At 40.0% G+C, this 19818-nt stretch overlaps 2 protein-coding genes across 2 annotated transcripts in view; both read right to left on the reverse strand.

Moving 5' to 3' along the window:
* The window catches only part of garem (GRB2 associated, regulator of MAPK1), a 70538-nt gene extending 65577 nt beyond the window's left edge, over nt 1–4961 (reverse strand). Inside the window, exon 1 of the mRNA XM_006643216.3 lies at nt 4624–4961. Within this exon, the coding sequence (XP_006643279.1) occupies nt 4624–4744 (121 nt within the window). The 5' untranslated portion in view covers nt 4745–4961. The remainder of the gene's footprint in view (nt 1–4623) is intronic.
* Nucleotides 4962–7478: 2517 nt separating this feature from the next.
* On the reverse strand, nt 7479–19802 carry LOC102682683 (ras-related protein Rab-10-like). Its single transcript, XM_006643217.3, has 6 exons — nt 19035–19802; nt 15966–16026; nt 13806–13944; nt 12510–12599; nt 10969–11070; nt 7479–8923 (listed from the first exon to the last, which is right to left on the reverse strand). The coding sequence occupies exons 1-6, from the start codon at nt 19159–19161 to the stop codon at nt 8849–8851; spliced, it is 594 nt and encodes a 197-aa protein (XP_006643280.1). The 5' UTR covers nt 19162–19802; the 3' UTR covers nt 7479–8848.
* Nucleotides 19803–19818: the final 16 nt, after the last annotated feature.

Genomic DNA, 19818 nt, shown 5'->3' on the forward strand with positions numbered 1-19818 from the left:
AGACCTACTGTACAAGGGTGAACAAGACCTACAAGGGTGACGTCATCTCCAAGCTTAATTAGTTTTGTGGAAGAGTCGCCAGAGGTGTACGGTAGCTGTTGGTACTGTATACAAGGAATAGAGCAATGGGGAAAGCACATATCCTTGAGGCACACCAGTACTCACCAACAGTCTGATTAGTAAGGGCTTCGCCACGCAGCGGAGAGAAAGCTGAAATCCACTGGCAGATGGAACATTCAACTGTAACCATTCATTGTAAAGGAGCTGTGGAATTGTAGAATTAAACGCGGAACTGAAATCTCTGAAAAGAACTAGTGCACACGCACTTGAGGATCCTAGACATTGTGAAATGTAGTGAAGGCCCATATTAACAGTGTCAATCACTAACCTGCTGGCCCCACAAGCAAACTGGGGAGGCTCGAGATGTGAATCTGTAGTAGTCCTAAGATAAAGTATCCTATATGTTTGAAAAGTCTTCGTTATGATGGAACCACAAGCAACTGTAGTTATTAAGATTATTTTGTCCTTCTTTGTAATAGGAACAATAGAGGATTCAAAGCAGGCAGGGATCTTATACCAATCAATAATGATGTATCAAAGATCTACTGAAGTAAAACCCAGACTGTAGCATTTTAAGTGACTGATACAAAAAAAAGATATATCAAGACAGTAAAATTTAAATACACAACTTGCACACATTGTAACCCAAACAAGGGAGTCTGAACTGAAAATAAATATTCTACTGTGTTCTATCGTTTTCCCTATCTTCTTAACACACGTCCAGGTTTATAATAAACAAAAACGACAAATACTGCCACAGGCCACTGACTATTTCATCGTGCCTTTGACTATTCTGAAAAAGATTAGTGAGAAAATGCCTTAATTCAAAAATAAAATTCAATGTTCATTTCTAAAACTTTTTTTAAAAAAAAGCTTAGGAGACCTCTACATTATCTTTCAGGTATCTGTTTGATGCCGTTGAGAGTCCGGGGGAAAAAAGATGACATTTTTTCTGATCGAGATAATATCGTAAAAAGCGTTATGACCAGGGGTTCCATTGTAAATCCAACAGCCGACGGCTCAGCAGCTGTCTAACCACAACACTACTTCCCTGCCGACCTTGAATTCGAACATCCAATGTTTTAGATAAAAGAACAATCAAAAGCAATGCAGTAGCTAGACTGCAAGGAAACCTTTTTATGGAAACAGTGCTGCACTGTTGATTTCAATTGAACATCTGAAAGAAAACTGCAGTCTCTGAAGGAACAAGCACAGGTTTATTCCATGCTGCAAAGAGAAGAAAAGAGACACAATGTTTCGGTTGTGGAGCCTTCTTCAGGTGTGGAGAAGAAGGCTCCACAGCTGAAACGTCTCTTTTCTTCTCTTTGCAGGATGGAATAAACCTGTACTTGTTCCTCTGCAGCCTGCATATGCTGACGCAGCTCCCCACTGTACTTGAACTTCTTCAACAGTAGTCTACGTATTCGAATAAAGGTTTTAAGTAATTAACAACTTCTTTTTTTGTTCTATACACTGGTTTATGCCGATGCACAAAAACCTGACTAATAGGAAAATGCAGTTCAACCCGTCCTGGCTTTTTAAGTCATCTGCAAGAACGCTGCCTACATGCACACAGCTGCTCCTCGTGAATTTGCTCAGAACTACCTCCCAGGATTAAATAAAGATAAGCTCAAACGATTTATTTCTGCGTCACCAAAATAGATGGCCTGAGCACGTAACAAAAAAACAATCAAGCCAATAAAACACAATCCTGCACAAGGGATGTACACTTCGACTTAGTCAGAATCCAGAACTTCATTCTGCGGCACACAAATACACACATATACAGTACGACATGACGTGAAAAATGCCAACCGCTTCATACACTGGCTCCTTATTCAGCTGAACCCCATAAAAGCAGGAGGCTGTTACAGACGGAAAATCTTGTCGCGTTTCTATCAACCCATTTTCCAGTCCAAAGACATGCTGGGAGGTTCATTGGCTTCTGGGGAAACTGGCCCTGGTGCTAGCGCCTGCCAGTTTATGTCCGTGTCTGTGTGCCCCCTGCGCTGAACTGATGTCCCACCCTGGACCCCCACAGCCCTGAACTGGATAAAGCAGTTTGAAAGTGAATAGGGGCAAATGCAGACACACAGTGGCAACGTAAAGACACCTCTTAACTGAGCCAGCGCGTCTGTGGGAAGTGGGTGGCACACAAAGCAGCTGGAGAACAGGCAAGACCCCACACAGGAGGCACACAGGGTCAAAAACCAAACACAGTTCAGCCAAGCCCGTTCTGGGATCCCTTGAAATGAAGTGTTTTATATTTGCTAAATATTAATTTGACTTGATATGGATGTTGGCTGGCACAGTCGTGCAGCTTTGCTACCTCAAACGTCTTGGGTCCTGGTTCTTCATTCTGGTCCGAGAGACGCTCTGTGTGGAGTTTGCATGAGGCCACATGGGTTTTCACCAGATGTCTCTGGTTTCCTGCCTCCTGGACATGCTGTCTAGGTGACGTGGCACCCCTAACTCGCCTCCATGCGTGTACCCTGCAGTGGACTACACGCTTATCTGCTGGAGTGCCATCCCTCTACTAGAGTAACCACAGGTATGAGTCAATTTGCCACCCCCCAGTAACAGGGCTTTGCCACCAACCAGAATTGAAAATGTGTTCTACAAAATGAGCATTTCTGTATAGAAAATTTAGATTATTTTCTTTAACCTGAGCCTGCATACAATGGAGAGGTCTGATCATGCAAACACATACTTCTTAGCCCCTTCCTTGCTAGGCAGCTGCGAGGGTTTTAGATAAAAAGATCACCTGGGCTGTCAGCCACCTGTGCAGAACCTGATGCCGTCTGAAAAATAGTGTCGCACTCCGGCTCACAATGTAGAGGAGGCAGACGAAGCCTGGACACTGTGGGACCTATCCTTGGCAATGGAGGCATTACAATTGGATGTGAACTCTGTGGAAAGGCCAAGGATGGACACTATAAGCTTCCTGTCCACTGGTCAGTCACACAACACAACACCCAGAGAGTCCTGTTGCCCTCGCCTGGCAGCAGGGTGACCTCCCCAGCACACGTGCCCAGTCTGCCACTTGGCATTCCTGACGCTGTTCCTCATTCCTCTCCATTGTCAGTCAGTCCTCCGGGACTGCATGTGGGCCTTCGGGGCCGAAAGGCAGCAACACAGTCGCCGTTTTTCAAGATTGTGTGACTCCCTAACGAGCAAAAACAAATAGGCAGCTACAAGAGCAGAACAGCTCTTTGCAAAGCAAACTTCATTCCCTCAGCACTAGGCTAGAAAGCTAGAAATGTGCCTCTCTCTCAGGTACTTTCCTGTGCACAGGGCAGGGCAGCCTAACCATGGACAACGTGCACAACTACAGTCAGGATCCAGAGAATTGTAGAAAAAAAAACCCTGCACAGTGAAAGCAGCTCACTTTTGACATTGTAAGAACAGCGCAAAGTATTTCAGAGCAACTGAAGACAATCTTGTACACCGACAGATAGAAAACGTGATTACACATAAGTTAAGCATTTGATTAAGAGCACACTTACACCAGAACCAAACGCAAGCACTGTGCTAGAGAAGCAGCACAACTTTTTAGAAAATGCACCAATGCAGATGCGAATGACTGTAATACGTTTTTCTGTATCACGAGCTAAAAGGGATGGAAATAAAATCATTGCATTGAGCTGTGTTTGAAGAAGGTTTTGTATAAATATTAAGACGCACATAAAACTCACTTCAAAAGCTTAGACGATAACAGTGATTGACAAGAATATTTGCTCCAAGGCCCAATACACACTACTTGTACCAATATTCTTTTTAAATCTGGAATGCAGATAAAATCCACAGATTTACAACATCACACTCCGGCTTTAGTTTCCTACCCTATCTGGTGAAAGTCGGATAGTCTATACTTTTCTATACTTTAATACGATTAAAACCTACAAGCAAACGTCGCTCCAAATACGAGTTTAATATTAAATTGTGAACCGACGTTTACATGCACGACTTGCTCTTGTAAAACTACTATCTCACAATACAAAGAACTAAACACGGTATTATTTTTCTACTCTGTCATCATCAGCCTTGGTTCAGACAGGATCATCTGGTTTCACGCAAAAACAAAATAGAGGAAAGATTGTTTTCAGCGTTTGTAAATTTACACTGTAAGGAGGACGCGATTCAATATCGTTCCTCACATTGTTGCTTTTGTGCCTCTCTTTCTCGAGTTTATAACAGGGAAATATACAAAACTCACATTAGTAACATCGTTCGTTTAGTCTAATGTCCTATCAACTCAGCTCATACCAAGATACCGTCCTGGCTACTACAGAGCAACCACTCACTGCAAAGAATTACACACAAAACCCTGAGAAAAATCACACTAGATAACGCCGTACAAAACAAATGACCTTTGCTTTATTACTATTCGTCTACTGGTACCCACAAAACTCTTACACTACACAAATCCTCCGGCAAAGTTGCAAAAATATTTGACTCATGTTTCCCAGCCTCTGGGTCCTTGGTTCATTCTTGCGATTCTTCTACTTCTGTACTACTCAGTTTAACTTTAATTTCATTATTGACGTCTATAGCCATCCTTACCACTGTCCAGCTTCACGATCTGCGGCAATCGGTAAGCACTGACCAGTCGGTCTAGGGGCAGAGACGTCGTGCTCCATGTCACATCTTTCAGATTGTTATAGAGCGTTAATCCCGCGTCCATGTTTGCCGAGAATTGAACTCGCCGCAAACACTCATTTGAAGCACGCCATAGCGTCCGCGCCGGTCCGGCTGTCTCTGTCTCCTGCCTTTGCGGTCCCAAGACTTTCAGGAGTTATCCAGCCCTGGCTGTCGCTGTTGACAGGAAACGCCATGGAATTACAGTGGGCAAGAGAGTGAAATAAAGGACGCCTGCGCACAACCGAAGACACCGCCTCCCATCCCTCTCTGCAGCCTCGAAGCAAACGCGCTTTGCCCACAGACAGGCTAAGAGACAGGTCTTTGGGGTTTTTTTATATCGCTTTTTCGGTCGTCCTTCCGCTCGAAGCCAGTGGCTGGCAGATGCGGTCGCCTCCAGTGTCACCGATGAATGTGGCTACACCTGAAATTGCAGCACTCGGGACCGACGCGTCACAACCCGCACCAAAGAAACTGATTTTTTTTGTTTTAACTGGACGTCGATGCCCGTTAACGAAGGCTGTTCTAGAGCTACTGATAATGGCTTCTCCCCCCCCGTAATAATGTCAACAAAGTCAAAACGCAGTGAAGAAATAGTAACGAAACGTTTTTTTTAAAAAAACGTTTTTCTTTCTTTGAATTGGACATTATTAATTAAGAGGCTTGTTTGCTTTAGCGCATTAACCGATATTATTGCTACAGGTTAAACATGAAGTAGATCAAACTAATCACAAGAAAAAATAGCTTTGTGTGTGGGTCTGTGTGCACTGGAAGGATGACAAATATGATATTGAATGTAAGTCTTTTCCTTCTTTTTTGTATTTTTAGTGAAATGCAGACATACAGTATGAAGCTAATGAAGTGCCAAAATAGATTTTCGTTAATTTGTACAGATGAGGTGGAGCAAGGTTGTATAGGTATAAAAAAAAAATTCATTGCAGAACATTGTGTAGTTTCCAAGCCTTCTAATTCAGTGACTGTCAGTGACTCTTGACCTCTAGCTGGCCTGACAGTGCTGCTTCTGGGGTCGCTGCTTGAAAAGTTTACACTTCGCACTCCACGCGGAACAACACTTTGAAATCCTCCGTTTCTTCAAAGCCCTTATCCAGTAACCACCTTGAAGCTATTGAACTCCTTGGCGATTTCATTTCTGGATTTAAAAATCGTGATGTCCAAAGACAGTAAGCTCGCTGGTGGCCACAGGTTCCCCCTGGAGTCAGAAAACTCCAGAACCTCTCACGACTGGAAACATGACAAAGTCAAGTGATTATACTGCATCCCCTTTTGCAGTCTCGTTTCCTATACTGTTTTTTTTTATTCATGTTGAATGTTCTATGTACAAAAAAGTCCAGTTAAAAAAGAAGACTCAAAGTGCAAGCTCAAATGGTTTGTATATATTGTACATTAGCAATATGCAGTCAATTTTATATAACTTAAAGTCTGAAATGAACAAATACAAATATTAATAACTCCATTGTTATTTTCTTCCCATTCTCCATACCAAAAAAAAATGCTACATGCAATATAAGAGCTTTTTCCCATGATCCTCTCCCCTACGCCCACACAGAGATTCTACAGCCAGCTTTTAACATGCTGCTGCCAGGACTGGGCCGAGCACAGCAACTGGGTAAATGGAGTTTCAACAATCACGGTGGCTGTATAACTCCATACAGGACATCGTCACGGTCCAGAAGAGATGCCAGATTTTTGTCTTTAATCGTCTCTGAAGTTACCCATTTCATTTCCCCGAGACAGCCGGTCTTATTCCATCATCTTTATCATTCACAGGCAATAGCACACTGTTCCATATATCATTAACAAGGAACTTGACGAACGAAAAAACAAACGTGGGCCAAATCATTTAAAAATATTTTTTTATCTACGCGAGAGATGATTGAGGCGGGGATTAGTATGGTAAAAGTCATAAAACCAGTAAAGCAGGTTTAATGAATTACTTAAGCAAACAGTATTTGACTTGTCCTTTCCTGGCCAACAATATATGGTTCCCCTGTAATACTGCCAAGTGAACGTTCAGCCTGGCACACCAACAAAAGCTTTGACGAGGCAGGAGAAAAGGTGGGGGGCGCATCAGTCTTTACAACGCTTTAATTTTGTTCTCTTTTCCAGGCACTGCGGACAATGTATCAGCATATGAATCAAAAGCCCTGGCACTCATTCCTGCTTCACAGCTACAAGGCCATCTGGTATTCATTCCACGCAACGAATGAACAACACGTTCAGAGTTATTCAAAGCTATTCACTTAATTGATATAATAACGACTGTGATCCAGGCAGCACAGTGGCGCAGCGGCTAATGTTTCTGCATTGCCCCGCGGTCAGTTCCAGAGGTGCTGTGTGTCTGGAGTTTGTAGGTTCTCCCTGTATTTGTATGGGTTTTCTCTGGGTGCTCAGAATTTCCCCCACAGTCCAAAGACATACTGGTAGGTGAATTGGCTTCTGGGAAACCTGGCCCTGTTGTGTGTCTGTGTGTGCCCAGTGATGGATTAGCGTCTCATCCACGGTGTATCCTGCCACGTGGCCAAAGCTTCCCATGACAGGCTCTGGCCCACGGTGATCCCAATTTGATGATGTTTGTAGAAATCTATGTTACCTGTAAAGACTACAGCCCCCCTGGAGTTTCACACCATACTTTTTAGCTCGACTCCTGAAATTATTTAAGCCAAATCGAGAAGAAAAAAATGACAGCACAGCCTTGCGCACAATAAATCTGGTGTGATGTAAACATTAAGGACCTAAAATCAAGAGTTTTGGGAGGAAAGTCATTTATTATAATTACAATATTTTCCATTTAAAATATTGAATTGGTAAAACAATGGTATTTATTTTTGCCTTTACAAGGAGACACACATTAAAAAAGACGCCGAATTACACTTTAAAATAAAAACATTTTTTAAAATAAAAGCATTTGTGATTTAATCATTTCTCTAGCCCAATCCTCACATGTTTTAGTTTAATATTTCATTATTCCACTTGAATTACCTTGTGTATGTTAGACACATACTGTAAAAACTAATACATACAGTATACACAGGTGATTTTGGTGTATTAAGATTACCATTCTTGAAACTCTGGCGACATCACCAGTTAATACACAGTATAGCAAGTATTACATGAATGCAAGTGCACTACTCCAGTACATGTAGCTCTATTAGACATTGCAGTCATGTACCAATTTCAGAATTTTACAGACCAATGCAGTCTTACAATCAATTTCAATAACCATTTACTCAGCATTACCTGACACTGTAAAATACCTCTCTCCTTTATCTCCTGAAACATTCTTACACTGTATTCTTTGTTGGTGATGTTTTCCAGTGTTAGCTGTACAGCAGAACAAATTTTCCCCAGGGGATAATACAGCTTGAATTGAATTTATTTTTCAATGTAGTATAGTACTGAATTTAATTTGCAGTATGTTCATTACATGTAAAATAAATGGTTTATAAGCAGAATAAGTCTGCTTCAGTTTTGTAGAGAACAGTAAAAAGTATTACAGTATTCAGTAATATAAAGTAGCTTTCAAACAAAACATTATTATGCATTTAGACTGCTCACTAAGCCTTTTCCTAGTTTTAAACCTTCATATTTTTAAAAAGCAGTTCAGTTGATCTATAAGTTGATATTTTATTAAACACTCAGAAGAGTCAAACTCTTTATTCTTCTGAAGTTACATGAAAATTACCTTCAGTACACAATGCAATTACCGTGAATCTCAAAGCTTATGAAATGCAATGTATTGAGCATTTCACAGCTATGTAGGCCTCCTTGGAATAATTTCCCATAAGAAATGCTAACGAAAGATATTATAATCATATCTCCAAGAAACAATAAAACATATCTATCTACACCTATTTCTTCACAGGTTTGTTTCCATATTCTGTTGTACTCAGGAAATACACATACTGTACACACAGTGGATTATATAATATCTTTGTATATATGATGCATTGTATTACATTAGTATAAGATATGACTAGAGACCAAAATTAGCTCAATTGCTATTTACAGAGAATAGGAGATTGATTTTTTTTTCCCCGCAGAGCAAAATTCTTTACATAAAAGTTATGTCAGCAGGCTTTAAGTTCACATCTTTTGGATTGCAGATTTCTGAATAAGCTACCGTCGTGGCTCAGCGGTTACAACACCTTTTCTTTTCAGACTTTTTAAGGTTCACCACGTCAAGTCTCTGACTGTTGGAATGATTCTGTAGAGAAAACACAAAGGTTACTCTATTTATAACTTCTTTGTGAAGTCTTTGTGAGCAATAGGAGCGTCAGTGCATGTTCTAGCTATAGAAAAGTATATAAATAATTTGAAGATGCAGTTACGTTTCTGAATTATATATTACTGATATCATGGTGAGGTACTGTATATTTAACTATTAACATCTGGTGGAAAAAAAACTACTAGCACTTCTTTTTGCACATGATAACTTTCAATGCCAGAACAATTAAAATCTGTTCTGGCTCCAGGTGTCGGGGCTTTCTGGAGCATGGATTCAAAACAAGGTAATTTTTGCAAAAATGTTTTTCGGTTAAAGTTTTTTGAAAGATCAAATAATATCCAACATGCAAAAAAAAATGGATCAGATCCTCAGATGAATTAGCTACTAGCTAAAAAGGGGCTAGTCTGACCTCCAGTTATTTGTAATCAGTCTTAGGTTTTTATTTATATATATATTAAACACAAAAAGTAGGTACAGTTGCAAGAAAGTTTGTGAACACTTTGGAATTACCTGGAGTTCTGCATTAATTACTCATAAAAATGCGGTCTGATCTTAAACTAAGGCACAATAACAGACAAACACGCACGATCTGCTTAAATATTCCTTGCGAGAACAGCTCTCTTCAGGTCGTGCCACAGCATCTCAATTGGGTTGAGGTCTGGACTCTGTCTTGGCCATTCCAGAACACGAATTTTCCTCTGTTTAAGCCATTATGTTGTTGATATACTCCTGTGTTTCAGGTTATTGTCTTGTTGCATCATCCAACTTCTATTAAGCTTCAGGTGACAGACCGCTACCCTGACATTCTCCTGTAAAATTTCGTGACACAATTTTGAATTCATTGTTCCCTCTATGATAGCAAGCTGTCCAGGCCCTGAGGCAGCAAAGCAGCCCCAAACCATGATGCTCCCTCCACCATGGGATGAGGTTTTGGTGTTGGTGTGCAGTGCTTTTTTTCCTCCAAACATAGCGTTGCACATTTCCGACAGAATTCACCTTTTGTCTCATCCATCCACAAAACATTGTCTCAGAAGCGTTGTGGAACATCCAGGTGGTCTTGCAAACTTGAGACATGCAGCAATGTTTTGTTTTGGAGAGCAGTGGTTTCCTCCGTGGTGTCCTTCCATTAACACCATTCTTGTTCAGTGTTTTTCTAATAGTGGACACATGAACAGAGACTTTGGCAAGTTCAGGAGATCTCTGCAGGTCCTTTGCTGTTACCCCAGGGTTCTTTTCCACCTCCTTCAGCATTGCACACTGCACTCTTGCCGTGATCTTTGCAGGACGCCCACTCCTAGAGAGGGTAGCAGCAGTACTGAATTTCCTCCATGTGTAGACAATTTGTCTTACTGTGGATTGATGGACACCCAGGCCTTTAGAAATGCTTTTGTAGCCTTTTTCAGCTTTATGCATCTCTACAATTCTTCTTCTAAGGTCCTCTGATATATCTTTTGATCAGGGCATGGTTCACATGAACAGCTCTTTCTTAAGAAGAGCCGACTCGGTCAGTAACCAACCTTTGTGTGCCTTTTTTTATAGGGCAGGGCGGCTTCAACCCACACCTCCAGTCTCATCTCATTGATTGGAACTCCTGACTCCAATTAGCTTTTGGAGAGGTCATTAGCCTAGAGGTTCACTGTTTCCAACCTAGACTGTGAATCTTTAAACGATGTGTTCAGTACTGACAAGAAGAAGTACAATTGTTTGGGTGTTATTAGTTTAAGCAGATTGTGTTTGTCTATTATTGTGATTTATTTAAAGATCACACCACATTGTTATGAGTAATTATTGCAGAAATCCTGGTAATTCTAAAGGGTTCACAAACGTTTTCTTGCAGCTGTAGCTGTGTCAGCCTGCGTAGGCTGCAAAAGAACACGTAAAATGTTTATTCCGTGCTGAAAAGAGAAGAAAGGAAACAACGTTTCGCCTGTAGAGCCTTACAGCCCAAACATTGCGTTTCCTTTCTTCTTTTTTCAGCATGAAATAAACCTTTTAGTTGTTCCTTCACAAAATTTTTAAGTTACCTTTTTAAGTATATCTTCTACTAGAATGGAAAAGGCCTTTTCAATATTAATATTTTCCTTTGCACTTGTTTCAAGGAACTTCATGCCATGCTCCCAGGCCAGCTGTAAAACAGATTTTAAAATAGTTTCACATATTAATATAAAATCTTTATTTTCAAGTAAAGATAAACATCTCACTAACATAGTGCCAATATAACAATGAAGTATCGCACATCACTCTTCTAAAAAGGGTTAGATTTTGAAAAAGACTCCAAATTAAGAACTCTTAAAACCTAGTCACTTATAATACAGTAAAATCCTGTTTTGATGGCATAATTATAAGCACAACTACTGTACACTCACAGTTTAGAAATGTCTATCAGAACCAGTATTCATTCAATATATTGTAAGTCTAAAATACAAGTTCTATTAACATCCCCTCACTGAAGCACTATACCTTCATAAAACCAAAGCACTGGAGATCCCAAATTTCCATGTCTGTAGGTTTTTATTCCAGCTCAGCTATTAAAGACCCAGCTTAGCTCATTGTTAGATTAAATTAGACTTTTTTTTCCCCAACTTATCCCTGGATTTCTGGTGCTGCTGCTTTAAAAATACCTAGAAAATCTGCAGGCACACCAGTCCTCCGGGACAAACACTGAACTATTAGGAACAAGTAAGGTTTATTCCATGCTGAAACACAACGTTTCGGCTCTGGAGCCTTCTTCATGCGTGAACTATTTAGACATTTTAAGGTTCAAAATAAATTATTTTCCTTTGCCTGGTAGAGGAAAATGAAACATTCACAGCCTAAAGTTACACAGGCATACAGCTTGATGGAATACAGTCCCCCAAATACAGAAAGGATTTTTACCTGCACAGAAAATTTAAGACTTTATTGTGCATAACAGATAAATACCTTGATGAACAAATTCATAAAGTTGCAAAAATGTCATATTCCTTTCAATAGCAATGAGGTCAAATTGATATTTTGTATGGGACCTTTGTATGCATTCCTTGCATGGGTACTATCTGTCCTGCTTACTCCTGGTAAAGGTCAAGGTCAATTCTGGAAATTAGAGGCAAAAAAGAAAAAACTATACCCTGGATAGGACAGCAGGTCACTGCTGGGCACAAACTGTATTCACTCAAGAGCACACAGACACAGTCAATCTAGAAACACCCTACCCACCATCTCCCTAAACAGAGCCCCCCCAAAAAGTTAAAACAAATCTGTTTGACTCTCAAGGACGGACAGAACTGACCACACCCTGGACCTGTGAGGCAGCAGTGCAGACCATCACAGCCATTATGAATATTATAGAAATATATCAAAAACTATAATGCTGTGTTGCAGTCATTTACCAAATCTTAGACCATTACAGTGAATCTCACTTTCTACGGCAGCTGACAATTTACACTCGTAAGGAATTGTTGAATTTCAACTCTGCTGAGAGAGTGTGTCTCCTGATTTGATTTGCCAACACAGATAAGACAAGGAAATCCACTGAAATAATTTCTAGGATACAATGACTTAGACTGACCAAACTACAGACACATACCTGCTGTCCTTTCTCCTTCGACACCACTCGCTTATCTTCCAGGTCACATTTGTTCCCTAAAATGATTCTGTCAACATTTTCTCCCGCATTCTAAAAAAACCAATACAACAAAGTCATACAACTGCAGTATTACATAAATGAACATCTCATTCCTAAACTTTACTTTCCCTTTCAATTAATCTGAACTATTTTTTGGTCCAGTCCATTCTCTACAAGTCATGTAAGCATCGTGAAAGAACACATATTGTTGTCTAGTACATTTTTGAAAGAATTTCCAAAGAGCTCTACTGTATGGAAATATGTTAGGAACCTGGTCATGACGATAAGAAAAATCTAAGGAAGAGGAAGGCCAGCCAACTATTGTTCTGTAGAGATTTTCAACATCAGAAAGGCTACAAAGGACACCCAAATCCTCTCGAATAGAATTCTTATACTATTCCAGTCTGCCTCTTCCTGCAATAAAAAGACAGATACTGTACATTGGATAGGTTAACTGGTATCTCCACATTGTCCCCAGGGGTGTGCTCCGTATAAGACTGGAGGCTTGTCCATGGTTTAGAACCTACTCTATGTTCTATGTTCCAGGAAAGGATCCAGGTTGCCTGTACCAGAAATACGCAGGTTTGCGATAGTGGATGATACTGTATTTCAATAAATATGAGTAGTTAGGGACTGTTCTAGACTAAGTTAAATTTTGAGGCAAACTTCAATTCTGTTTTCAAACAAGGGCCACTGTGTCTATTTTTATCAAGAAAGCTTATACATTCTGAGGTTGAGAATTCGTTGTTGATCATGTTTTATCAGTCTAGAACCTGCTTTTCCCTGATTTGCTGGTTTGAGAGTCTGATTCTGAGCAGTAAGAACAAACTGAAGAGTCAAACTATGTCAGAAAGTCATTCCTTAGGCCCTATCCCACATCTATCAGTTACGAGTTTAATGTAAAGGATATTCCATCCTAGAGGACCCTTCACACCATTGTTTAATGAATTCCAGTTATGCCCCTCAAAATGCAGATAAAGATTTCCCCATCTAAAAATAAACAGATTTAAGCTCTCATTTATAACTGTGGCCATAACCCTGTTCAACAGATGCTTCTCCGTGCATGTATGAAAGTATTGTTTATTTGCAGGTTTTTCTTTACATTGTCTGCTGCTGTAAAACAAAATGCCCGCTGGGGATATTAAAAACTCCGTCTTCAATGTGGGCAATGATGATGCTGTATCTTAATGTGTATCACAAAAGTGAAGTACTTTAATTTGCACCATGATGGCACCGTCTTCTAAGAAGGAGACTTACAGTATCAACATCTTTTGTCCATCCCACAACGTTGTCGAAGCTTTGCACGTTGGTGATGTCGTAGATGATAAGCAGACCGTGAGCTCCGCGGAAATACCGGGTGGAAATGGTGTGGAACCGTTCTTGCCCAGCTGTATCCCTTTCAATAGTGCAGGTCATAAAGTCAATACAGGCAGAGTAACAACTGCTGTGCAAACATTGAGCTCTCATCCTATCAGATGGGACACCATCACGCTAGCGAGAAAAATGTGTGTAAACACATGGTCATCATACATCATCCATACATCTTAAAAGCAGCTTTCACAATTCACCTGAAATTAAAGTATTCTGATCTTTCTTCATCTGATAAAAATTAAATTCATCCTCTTGACTTGATGCATTTACTGGTTTAGAAAAATTGCTCACAGAATACATACAACATAATTCTACCAGCTCCAAATAATGACTGCTCCCAACCATCTCTGTCACTGTTGATCAGGGTATACCTTTTCCATATTTGCATATTTTGGGAATGTCCCGGGACAAGCATTTCTGGGCAGATGTGACTAATGTGCTTTCAGAGGTATCTGGTGTGACTCTGCTCCTGAGCTCCCAAATGCTTAAATCATTTATCTTACGAGGCTGGGTGGAGGCTGAGATGGATACCGTTAGATTACAATTGGGTGCAATCAGAAGTAAAATTTTTCTTAAGGAACAAAGTATGGCTAGGGTGAAACCTAACCAGAAATTTATTGAGAAATCATGACTGTCATACTCACTCCCTGTGGAACACTGTGGAGAAAGCTAGGTTTACTGTGGCAGCCGGCCCTCTTCAACTATCAGTTCATGCTGGTTGCCATGGTTACACAATCAGACAGGAAGCCTGTTTCACCTGTGAGCAACTACAACTTCCTCTGTCTCAGCTGGAGCAGTCTACGTAAGGTCTGATCTGGCAATACTCTGGGTTCTATGGTAACGTTTCCTTCTCCATCTTGAGTTTTGCTTGGATTCTTAACCCAGCTTTTTTTTTTTTACCTTGACTCCCAGATATTCACCTCTACTACTGAACTGAGATTCCCTTAGTTACGAATCTTCCTTGCTTGCCTCATCCCTGACTTTTGGATTCTGCTTTTGGTGCTTTTGCCCAGTGTCACCTGGCTTTGAACCCTGCTTGCTACGACTACAAACCTGGACTGTTTGGCCTGTTGGCCTGCTTTTCCACCGCCCACTGATGCATTCATCTCAGGACATTCAGGCTGCTCCTTTACTCCAGCATAAACATTGGCCTTTACAGTGACACCATGGTCAGATGCTTTCTCCTTTCTTCACTACCACTTAATCAAACAATGAGCTCCATTTTCTATATGTAGTTTATTTTTTATTAGTGTTTTTTTCTTGCTTGCTTTGCTAATTTCATAAAATTATCTACGGCCATTGTCTGCTACTGATGTCAGTTGCCATACTGCTGATGTCAGTTGCATAGCTATCATTTAACAATTTAAGTTTTACAGCTGCTGTACTAATGTCTATCTCTTATGGGTACTACTGAAGTTAGAAAATTGGAAGTGTGGCTATGATGAGATTCGATCACGGCCATTCTTGGGCTCCGGCCTCACAGAGCCACTCAGCTGACAGTGAAGACTTCTGCTATGCCCTAAGACTAGGTCTCCTGCCTAGGAAGAATTGGGTGCTATCTAGCACAAAGGAGTGATATTACCTACAGCAACACTCAGCACCACTGAACCCCATGACATGTGGTACAATAAATATAAATAAATAGAAAATATTTTTATACAGTTTATACAATATTGTTTAAAAATACCCAAAACTTACATTATGTCCACAGTGAATCTGCTTCATTTACATAAAATGCAAACGTATTAGCGCATGATCTGTTCACGTTATATGGAAAAAATATTTTTCCTCCTTCGACGAACAGCTCAATCCTGCATTTGATTTTCTATTATTAAAACTAGAAAGCATCAAATGACAAACAGTGATGGGCCCCATATTTCGTAAGCCAGTATTTGTATTATTTTATAACAATACCAAACCTCAAACTGACTGAACTCATAGAGTATATACTGTATCCACACTAAAGAAATAAACACATACACATTTAGACAAGTGTACACCACATTAGGGAAAAAAGAATGCCAAACTTACCATCAGGGAACTTACCAGATCTGTAGCTTAATGAATCTGCCATTTACATGTAACGTCTTCACTTTAAAATCAATACCTAAGTAGGAAGCAGAATATGTTCCACTGGTGAGCAGGCACTCAGCCGCCAGGACAAGTGCAATGTCTACCATCTGTCTACATCCTCACAGGCAGATGGTAGCCAATGCACTTGTCTTTCATTTTCAGTTCAGTTCCTAAGAATGAAGGGGGAGGGGGTACTCTATCAAAAATATCTTGGTGCCGAGCACCATAAAGACATAATATTGCGAGCCCAGAGAAGATTTTAAGAGTTCTTCTGGGAACTTCTTGTCAAAATGCAAAACTTTCATCCCACTCCTAAAACTCCCAAACCAAACATGGCACAGAGACAATTAGAGTGCAGTACAGTATGCCTGTTTGAGAAATGTTGAGAAAGTGCAAGTTACTGTATTAATAATAATAATAATAATAATAATAATAATAATAATAATAATAATAATTGATTATACTTATAAAGCGCTTTTCTGGACACTCCACTCAAAGCACTTTACAGATAATGGGGACTCCCCTCCACCACCACCAATGTGCAGCATCCACCTGGATGATGCGACGGCAGCCATAGTGCGCCAGAACGCTCAAGTTCTTAATTACTTAAGTGTCACAGAAATTTCAGCTTGTGAATTAAAATGATGGCTTGTTTGATAAGTTAGCTGAGTTATCTGAGACCAACCAGACCCCTGCAGTCATGTCCTTGTTAGACAGCTTAATCCTTCATATACTGTAGATATCGGTTGGTTACAAAAATAGCCCTGGCAAGCACATTTTTCTTTCATCTCGTTACACACTGAAATCACTTATTAATTATACGAATTATTTAAACATTCAAATAATTATTTTTTATTCAAAAATATGAGTAAAGCTTAAATTCTCCATTTTATTTTATAATTTACATTTGTAATGTAACTATAAACACACAGCTGATCATGTTTTTTGTGAATCGGAGGAATAATTAATTCTTGCAAGGAGAACACCCTGACTATGACATTGACGCTCATGTTATCTAAGAGTCGGAAGCACTTTAGAAACACAGAAACTGAGTTTTATTGATTGTGAAAAGGAAGAAAAAATCAAATGTTTCTTTCTAGGCTTGATTAATTTGAGAATGGGGTCTGTACAATGAATATTCAAAGTTTCAGCTGTGTTGTGTTTAATCACGACCCTCGGAGCATTCGATTTTTAGATTTTAAGTGCATGCACACAAGACAAGTTTCCCTTAAAACATCCTCTATCTGTATGCTGCACCATACTTTGAAATGCAAAGGCCGATTCAACACCCTTATTTAGAAACTGTACTCTTCAAGGTATTCATCATGCTTAATTGTGCTCTCTTGTGACTACATGGTAAGATTTGATTTGATTTTAAAGAGACGGCTATCCACTAACCCAAAGACTTTTCCTCTAACCAACATGGACCAAGGTGCTCAGGAACTGTCCTCTATGTCTTACTTCATCCTGACTCTCGGTGGGCTTCACTTACATTATGTCCACTTACATTATGTCGACGGTGAATCTGCTTCATTTACATAAAATGCAAACATATTAGTGCATGATCTGTTCACGTTATATGGAAACAATATTTTTCCTCCTTCGACAAGCGAGTGGCCCCTTAGTCCGCTGCAGACAAACTTTTTTTTTTATTTCACGTACCATACAATTTTATGTTTGTTTGCTTAACAACTGTTTGAGGTCTGATCATTCATTCCATAATCACCAATTCGATCAATAATCACCTCGATAAAAGCTGTGACCTAAGTTCTGCTTAAGCTCTGAGATGTAAACCTGAAGACAGGTGTGTTGTCAGATTTAGACTCCGAGTCCCCTGACTCATGGGACTGAAGACTGTGGTAGTGGTTTCCCTCAATCTAGATTCTAAGCATCCTTTCTCCAGAAGAAGGCTCCACACCCTTTTCTTTTCATCATGGAATAGACTTTTAGTGTTTTCTTGCTGTGTTTCACAAACAGGCCAAATTCCCATTTTTGGAATAGGGTTTCTGAGCTCTCCTGCAGGCCATTACTGATTTCTTCAGTCATGCTCACATGAGGTCAGCTTGGTAACGAAAGTTTTCCAATCACCTTATTTATTTTTAAGACGTTTGTGAAATTCCTTTCATACAGAGTATGATAAACAGTCTTCATCCACACTTTGAGCAGAACTTCACAGGTTCTTCAGTTCTACAAGGAATTGCATTAGGCACAGAAAACAACGCTGCTTAGTCTAGACTTCGTGTCCACAAGTCTCTTAATGCCTAAGCAAAAAATGTATGTTTTATCTGTTAGCCACAATTTATTAAAATAAATCCTCTAAGGGAGCACAATAAGTGGTGAATTTCCTTTAAATCAAAGATTATGGCGTCCTACCATGTATTTGTTTCGACTCAGACCTTAAAGTCCCAATTAACACGACTCGCTCTTTTCGCGAAACCACCTCATCGCATAACACGACTATGCAGCAGAGAGGCTTGTGGGCAAACGTGCGAAAAACGAGCAGCTGGTGCTATCGTCGGAAATGCTTCTAATTCAAAATGTGTTTTATTTTGTTGTACGTGGGAAGATAAATAAACCCTAAAGTCCTAGAGGTCTAAAGTTTTATAACGCCAAAAGAAAGTTTCGTTACACCTGTTATGTCTGTGTGCATGTGCGAATGATAACCACCGAAAGTGAAGACAAATACATCCAAAGTTATTACTGTATTTGTACTTTTCTTATTAAAGCCAACTGTCCAAGTAATGCATAGTTTAAACTGAAAAATTGAAAGCTTGCTTGGTGTTGATACGATCAAAGTATGGAAATTGCACTAAAACTGAAATATGCACAGCAAACACAGTTGTTCTCATTCTACGTTCATCAGTGCGTTCATCTTAGTAGAACAGTCCCTTAGAAACACACGTCTGAGACTGGAAAAGGGATGGAAAATCCAATTCGGGTGGCGAAATAACCCCCATCATTTCCCCTGAACATGCTATGTACAACGCAAACGAAAGGTGTACAAAAAGAACATCTCGTTGTACATACATTTAGAGTACTTACCAATAGTAGAAACATACGAATGGTCAAAGCTGTGATCAACATATCTCTGTAGTATGCAGGTTTTCCCAACCAAAGCGTCTCCGACCAAAATGATTTTTAATAACAAGAAATCAGCCATTCTGTCCATTCCTCCATCCCTAACTTTCCAGTTCTCCGGCACTTATTAGGACATTACTTACGTATGCATTCTGGGTATCTTAATTAAGGTTACATACGCCTATTTCACAGAACAAGCCATTTTAAAAGCAAGAATTAAGACATTTCTAAAGGCGCATTATAATCTGCTTGGCTTATTTATGTTCAAGAAACGAATTTAACGCCAAATTACAGTGGGTCTGTATTCCAATCATGCAGAATAAATTCTTACTTCTTTATTTTTACAATACGCCGGTCCGGTGTTAGAGGTTAGCTACTGTGTGTGTTTCTGGCAATAACGTGAAAAACAGAAAAAAATGTGACAACGGAATGTTACAGGTGGGAAACGCGGAGAGAGGTACTCCTGTGCAATAATTCACGACCTGACGCCTGATCCGTCAATCCTTCTGCCGGAGGCTATTTTCGCTCCTGTTTCAGGAAGTTCCTGGGTTTCAGCGATTTGCGGCTCTGGGTGGGCGGTTCAGCCAAGCCTAACTTCTGAGACGACGACACCTGAGAGTCCCCGGTTTGAAAGAAAAGAAAACGAAACGGAAATAGGGTTTTGGTTTCTGTTCTCATGTCCAATTACCTTATATTTTGACCATGGATTTGGGAATCGTGTCCCTAAATCTATGGAGTTTCTACACGC

The sequence above is a fragment of the Lepisosteus oculatus genome, chromosome 6, assembly GCF_040954835.1.
Source record: "Lepisosteus oculatus isolate fLepOcu1 chromosome 6, fLepOcu1.hap2, whole genome shotgun sequence".
In the NCBI taxonomy this organism is placed as follows: Eukaryota; Metazoa; Chordata; class Actinopteri; order Semionotiformes; family Lepisosteidae; genus Lepisosteus; species Lepisosteus oculatus.

Excerpts from the sequence above, each read along its gene's own strand:
- LOC102682683 (XM_006643217.3), bottom strand. The coding sequence starts at position 19,161 with ATGGACAGAATGGCTGATTTCTTGTTATTAAAAATCATTTTGGTCGGA. Across the intron at positions 12,600-13,805 it reads GGACAAAAGATGTTGATACT|AATGCGGGAGAAAATGTTGA; the intron begins GTAAGTCTCCTT and ends TGGTTTTTTTAG. Across the intron at positions 11,071-12,509 it reads CGAAGGAGAAAGGACAGCAG|CTGGCCTGGGAGCATGGCAT; the intron begins GTATGTGTCTGT and ends TCTGTTTTACAG.